Below are 7074 nucleotides of genomic sequence, written 5' to 3' on the forward strand. Positions count from 1 at the left end.
GCGGGGCAGCCCCTCTCCCACGGCCGTGGCCGGAGCCTCCCGCCCTCGTCTCGCTTCTCCTTGCGGCTCACGCCCCCTGCCGTGGGTCGCCGCGGCTGGCTCCTGCCGGGCCCCGCGGTCGCCAGAGCACCCCCCATCCTCCTCGGACCGTCCGGTCATCGCTCTTGCCGGGCTCGCCACTTTCGCCAGCCGAGGGACTGTGGACTCCGCGGCCTGCGATCAGGCGCTGCGGAAGACAGCCCCACTGGTTGGCGAAACGAGGACCTCGGCAGGGCGGCCGGGGTTGGGGGGAGCAGGGCTGCGTGGCCACGGGCGGCAGAGAGCCCGCGGAGGTGGCCGACAGTGACTTCGTATCTCAGCTAGCCGCTGGGGACGTGAACCCCGAGACTCTAGAGAGCCTCACGGGAATCACCACCGCGAAGGCTGCCCAAAGTCCCGGTCAACGTCGCCCTGCAGCCGGGCGGGCTGTGGAGTGATGCATGCTGGGATTTGTAGTTCACATTCATGAAAGTGACTTTTGGGTCTAACGTTTCCGCGGAGTCTGAGCCTAATGTTGTCAACGCAACCTGGAGGAATTAAAGCCTCGAACTGATAAAAGTGTCAACGTCGTGCTCATTTAAAAAAATGTACTTAGTGTATTTGTTTTCCCATGAGTTTTACCCTGAAGTTGACTGGCAGTGAGTAGGTCAGACTGTTAATTTTGCGCCTGCAAAGTGAGCGCTCATTTCCAGATTCTTTTCTGGCTTATCTCAGGACAGCTATAAAGCCTGGGGCTTCGCGCTCGCGGACCTTTAAGGGGACAGTGCGCATGCGCCGACTTCCTCTTTTTTTTCTGCCTGGAACCATGGAGGCTGTGCCGTAAGTAGAGTCTCCTCTTCTCTAGAATCCTCCTCCATCTCCCATACTAGAGACATTTTTGTCTCACTTTTCCAGTGTCTGACTGTAGCCTGCACCACTGTCTGCCTGTCTGAGTGTTTGTGACGCTGCGTGACATTAGGAGGGGGGCACGGGCAGCCGAGGCGCGGAGGCCTCGGAGACGCCGGCCGCAAGCGGCAGAATGTGTGCGGATCCCGCCGCTTGGGCGGAGGTCCACTTCGCGGTGTCGTGCGTTTCGAGGGGTCTTGGAATGAAGTTTCGTGGCTAGAGCTGGCTTAGGCATTTGCCGATCGGCCCACACCTTCGACATGTGGAACTTGAGACTCGAACCAGGAGAACATTTTAGAGTCCTGGGACCTTGGCCCTGCAAGTTACGTCCTGTGGTAGCAGTTTCTGTAGTATTCGCCAGCTTTTCCATCAGAGGCCAGGACTGATGACTGGGAGTAGGCCTAAGTCTTAATGTCTTAGGTGTTAGTCTTTAAGGTGTAAGGGTTGAAAGATAAATATTATAGACATGGAGGAAATCTAAACTCTGCATGTTCAGCAGAACATTCTAGGACAATGGGTGACGGTTTTAACAGCATAGCACTAAGTATCTGCTGGGTTTGGGAGACAACACTAAGGTTCTTCGGTTAACAGTACTGTTTGCTAATGACAGGGAGAAGAAAAAGGTTCCTGCTGCACCGGGAACCCAGAAGAAAAAGAAGGTTCCTGCTGCACCAGGAACCCTGAAGAAAAAGAAGGTTCCTTCTGTGCCAGAAACGCTGAAGAAAAAGCGAAGGAATTTCGCAGAGTTGAAGGTGAAGCGCCTTCGGAAGAAGATTGCCCTGAAGTCGGTAAGTAAATGTTGGGGGCCCTTGGTCGGAACTGAGAATGGAGTGAGATGTTAGTACATTGGTCTGCTTCGTCCTGGTTATTGCTAAAGAGTTTCTGGCAGGTCCTTGTGAAAATCTGCCTTTTAAGAAGTTGTCCCGTACCGTGGCGAGACAGTTTGCTAGAGCTGACACTGAGCTCTGTGTTTGGGAGCTAAAGTGTGAGTAACTGCCATGGTTTTCAGCTGCGAAGGGCCCAGAGGAAGCTCATCTATGAGAAGGCAAAGCACTATCATAAGGAGTACAGGCAGATGTACCGGACGGAGATTCGCATGGCCAGGATGGCAAGGAAAGCTGGAAACTTCTATGTGCCCGCAGAACCGAAGCTGGCCTTCGTCATCAGAATCCGAGGGTAAGTTCTCGGGAAATTCTGTTCTAGGAGCCCTGCTGCAGAGACCTTGACAGTATCATAAGTGTAGTTAGAAAAGGGGGACCAGGGATTTGTTGAGGGTTTATTTTCAAGACCCATGCCTGAGCTGTCCACTCTGATAGCACTGTGGGAGTTGTCTGCAGTTTTCTAAGGTTATAATATGCTGTAGTATTGTAGTAAAGATGTCTACAAAATAGATGCTTGGTCGTCTTTTATTGTATAACAGGAATCAAAAGAGAAGGTGGGTTGGTAGTAGTGTTAAGTCTATTTATTGGGACTTGCATACAGTCTTGTTGTGGTTTAATTTCCTGACATTTGAAATCATGGTAAAAGCTGCAGGAACATTTTTGGTCTCTTTCTGTGGCAGTATCAATGGTGTGAGCCCAAAGGTGCGCAAGGTGTTGCAGCTTCTCCGTCTTCGGCAGATCTTCAACGGCACCTTTGTCAAGCTCAACAAGGCTTCAATTAACATGCTGAGGATTGTGGAACCATACATTGCATGGGGGTGAGTTTTCTGATTGGGGGATTAGTTATATGACAAGATGAACTTAGATACTTCAATGGCTGTATTCTGACTGAATACTTCCCTGGTTTCTCTATTTCAGGTACCCCAATCTGAAGTCAGTAAATGAGCTCATCTACAAACGCGGCTATGGCAAAATTCATAAGAAGAGAATTGCCTTGACAGATAATTCCTTGATTGCTCGATCTCTTGGTAGGTTATGTGTTTTGGGGGAAAGGGGTTGGTGCTCGATCAAGGTCATGTTTTCCAGCCACACTTTACTTTTATTTTGTATATTTGCGGGTGGAGGCCACTCTGCGCTACGCGGTGTGGCTGTGTCCCTAGAACCTAGAGTTGCATTCTGACCTGTCTGTCCTGTGTTTTTGTGTGCTAGGATTACATACAGGCAGGCCACCAAGCTTGTCTTTTTTGGGGGGGGGTTCACTCCAGTCCTCACTCTTGTGCAGCAAGCAGTGTTATCTCCTGAACTATTTTCCCTGTCTGGCTTCTATGACATGATCCCCAAACTCCTTGATGATTTTAAGAAAAATAAATGCAAGGAGGCTTCACGCATCTTTATTTTTGAGATAAGGTCTCAGTTGTATCTTTGGCTGAGTCAGGAACTCAGATTTGCTTGCTGCTGCCTCCCAGCTAACTGGTAGGGTTAAAGGTGTGTGCCTGACTTGTCCTTGTTTATTTGATAACATTTAATTCTGCCTTTAATTGTATTTGTTGAATAGCTGGGCGGTGGTGGTGCCAACTCTACAGATTAAGTTCCAGGACAGGCTCCAAAGCTGCACAGAGAAACCCTGTCTCGAAAAAAAATGATAGGTAAATAAAATAAAATGGGTGATCCTAGACTCGATTTGTTTTTCAGGTAAATACGGCATCATCTGCATGGAGGATCTAATTCATGAGATCTATACCGTTGGAAAACGCTTCAAGGAAGCGAATAACTTCCTGTGGCCCTTCAAATTATCTTCTCCACGAGGTGGAATGAAGAAGAAGACAACTCATTTTGTGGAAGGTGGAGATGCTGGCAATAGGGAAGACCAGATAAACAGGCTTATTAGACGGATGAACTAAGGTGAGAGATTGTGTCCTGAGAAAACTAGTCTTGTTTTTTGAGACTGGATTTCTACATATTTCTACCTGTTCTGGAAATTACTGTGTAGATGAGGCTGGCCTAGAACTCAGAGCTTTTGCCCTGCAGTTGCTGGGGTTGAAGGCGTGTGTCGCTATGCCTGGCTGAGAACTAGTTTTCAGGGAGGACGTGTAATCTTCACTTGATTTTAGCCAAAAAGGCCGAGAAGCGATTGGGACGTGTAATCTTGAATGTTTTCTGTTAAATGTTGATTGGATGTATCTTTTTTGATATGAAGGGTTCTGTCTGCCTTTGGTGAAGTATGTTCTTTTATAACTGATGTTGACTTGTAGCTTGGAGGGTAGTCTTTAACTTGTGTATGTTTTTTCTTTTCAGGTGTTGCCCATGGTATTTTTGTAATCTGGTCAGTTAATAAAACAGTCACAGCTTGGCAAACTGAACTGTGTTGGAGTCTTTGTTGGCCTGCCTTTGGCCTACCACGGTAGTAGCAATCCTAGAATATGAAAAGTTAAGTCGTATCAACAGCCTGTGAAATGCAAAACCAGCTCCAGGTTATATGTTGTGAGAAACCATTTGTTAGAAGACTTTTCTCTGAAAACAGTCATTTTTTTAACTTAAGTAAATGAGTGAAAGAAACTTCATGAGCATTTGTGATTTCTAGGGAAATGGCAGAAGTTCAGTGTGTTGGACGTTTACTTCTGAAGTACCGCATCTTAGGCTTTGGCTTTCCTGGCAGCCTAACACCTGAATGCATTTTCCTGTGCGTATCTATGTACCACATGTGCATATTGCTCGTGGAACATGGGATTACCATGTGGGTGTTGAGACTTCCAAACCTCTGGAAGAGCAACCACTGCTTTTAACTGCTGAGCCATCTCTAGCACTTTCTTCCATCTTGATACTTTTAGTTTTTGATTTTAAATGAATGAATTCTAAAGCAGTTGCAGTGAAATTGGTGAGCAAGATTTAAAGGATTTTTTTTTTCTTATTTTCAAATGTGTGGTGGTGTTTTGCCTGCATGTATATCTGTGTGAGGGTGTTGCATCCCCTGGAACTGGGAGTTAACAGACAACTGAGCTGCCATGTGGCGTGTTGGGAATTGAACCCAGGATCTCTAGAAGAGCAGCCAGTGCTCATAACTGCTGAGCAGTCTCTTAGGCCCCTAAAAGATTTTTTTAAATATACATGTATGATGTCTTCTAATTCCTCCTGAACCCCTTCACAAGTCTTTGCACTTTCATGTCTTTGTGTCTTGCCTACTGCATTTAATTCTGTTGTCTGCACGAGCACAGGATGTAGTTACTTGCCCTGATCAGTTTAAAGGCTATAAGGGATATGACTGTCCCTCCCTCAGCAACTTTTAACTACCTACCTACCTCAGAATGTAACATAAAACATAGTAAATGATTTTTGGTCTTCATTAGTTGTACCAAAAGTCTTGAGAGTATTGTCAAGTAGGTGACTTAAATTTGGGGGCACTGTTGGAGAAATTAATGGTTTGAGTAGTTTTCATCTCTTGGTCCTGGAAGATAATTTCTCTGAATTGAGAGTGAGTTGTGGAGAGAAATCCAGGTTAAATCACTTCAGAGGCAGGTGAATCTTAATTCCGTGCCAGCTAAGGCTCCACAGTGAGACCTGATCTCAGAAAAAGCATATGCTCATCTGGGTACTTGTGAGAGGAGTTAAAAGGCTCTTATGAGCCACGCCACGTGGTGTGGGTGCTGCACTGAACCTGGATCCTCCGCAAGATGACTGCTCGGCCATACCTAACCCCTTGCTCAGTGTCTGAGCAGGTGGAGCCAGAGTTTATGGTCTGTTTTCTACTAACGACTGTTGGTTCCTCTTTGGTTTCCAGGCTTTAGGGAGGGTGATGGATGGTCTCTGAGAGATGAGAGTCAAGAATACAGCAGACTGCTGGGTGCTGGTCTTTATCAAAGTGTTAGGGCTGTCTTGTGATAGGATCTTAGTTGATAGCCTTTCTTGAAGCATATGTCGTCCATTGACTGCTTTAACCTGAATTTTGTGAATTTGCAGCTACAATTTTTATGTTTTAGAGAAGTTGCATGTTCACAGAAACTGCTACAGTCATAAATGGTATACTCTTAAGAGTATGAACAAGTTAGTAAACTAGGAAATCAGCAAGTCAGGCATAGGTTAACACGTAGGAATGCCTGGGATGAAGAAATAGACACAAAGAGAATGACTGCATTCCTCTTGCAGATGTCCTGTACTTTGTGTGTGTTAGGGGTGGGGTTGCATGTAGAAACCAGACACTCAGAACCAGTGGGTGAGAAAGGAACTACAGGAAAATAGAGAATTGTGACCAAGATAAGCAGAGAAGAAAGTTCTGTCAGGTGTCGAGGGTCACCTTTCTGTTTTCTGCAATTGCTAGACTTAGCCATTGTTTCCTAGTACATTTTAAAAAGTCTTGTGGTCATAGCTGAGAGTTTGAGTTCATGCTCCATCTCCACAGTGACTTCTGAAGTCTGGGGCCTGGGAGGTAGCTCTGTAGAAGAACTTGTGGCACAGCCTTAGCCAGACAACCTGTCAGGAGCCCATGTATGCAGTGGGCTACATATGCTAGCACTCCTATAACAAGGGAGTCGACCCCCCAGGAGCTTGTGGACCCCCTAGCCTGGAGTGTGCAGCCCAGAGGTGAACAGGACACCCTCAAACAGCTGGAGGTGGAGATGGATCCCTGAGTTCCACATGTACTGTGGGAAGTTTGCACTCACACTTTACATCTGTAAAGAAAAGTCTCCCTGTCAAGTGGGGAAATACTTGTGTTGAGCTTCATATGATGCTAATGAAGGCAAAATATTTCTAGTTGTCTCAAGCGGCTTGGAAGTGTAGCTTGAACACATAATTAGCTTGTCCAACACTAGATAGAGAACAGCTTCTGGTCTTGTACATCCATCCAACAGACAAGAGGATCTGGTCTGGAGATTGGAAGTCAAGAGTTTCACTAGCAAATCAAGGTGTCAGCAGACACATGATCCTAAAGGAAAATAGTTGCCTTTAGAATGAAAACTATTGTCTTTATGTCTTATTTGTAAAATAAGGAGAGGTGACTCAGTGGTTAAGAGCACTGGCTGCTCTTCTAGAGGACCATAGTTAAATTCTCAGCACCCGCACGGCAACTCAACAAACATCTATAACTCCAGTCTCAGGGTTTCAGCATGCATGTGCAACACTTACAGACAAATCACCTATGCATATGAATAAAGCTTTTAAAATTAAAGTTGCCTTTGTGCTTATGGAGTTACCAGTAATTGAACTTGGGCCAGCCGTGTAAGAGCCTTGTGATGTCAGGCCACTCTAATAGGCCAAGGTAGTTTACCCATCTCAA

General features: G+C 46.2%; 1 protein-coding gene across 1 annotated transcript; it reads left to right on the forward strand.

The window, feature by feature from the left end:
• Window positions 1-721: 721 nt before the first annotated feature.
• On the forward strand, window positions 722-4165 carry Rpl7 (ribosomal protein L7). Its single transcript, XM_038347614.1, has 7 exons — window positions 722-858; window positions 1535-1712; window positions 1934-2100; window positions 2486-2623; window positions 2724-2833; window positions 3498-3707; window positions 4101-4165. Exons 1-6 carry the CDS (start codon window positions 809-811, stop codon window positions 3704-3706), a joined length of 852 nt encoding a protein of 283 aa, XP_038203542.1. The 5' UTR covers window positions 722-808; the 3' UTR covers window position 3707; window positions 4101-4165.
• Window positions 4166-7074: the final 2909 nt, after the last annotated feature.

This window comes from Arvicola amphibius, chromosome 11, assembly GCF_903992535.2.
Source record: "Arvicola amphibius chromosome 11, mArvAmp1.2, whole genome shotgun sequence".
Classification (NCBI taxonomy): domain Eukaryota; kingdom Metazoa; phylum Chordata; class Mammalia; order Rodentia; family Cricetidae; genus Arvicola; species Arvicola amphibius.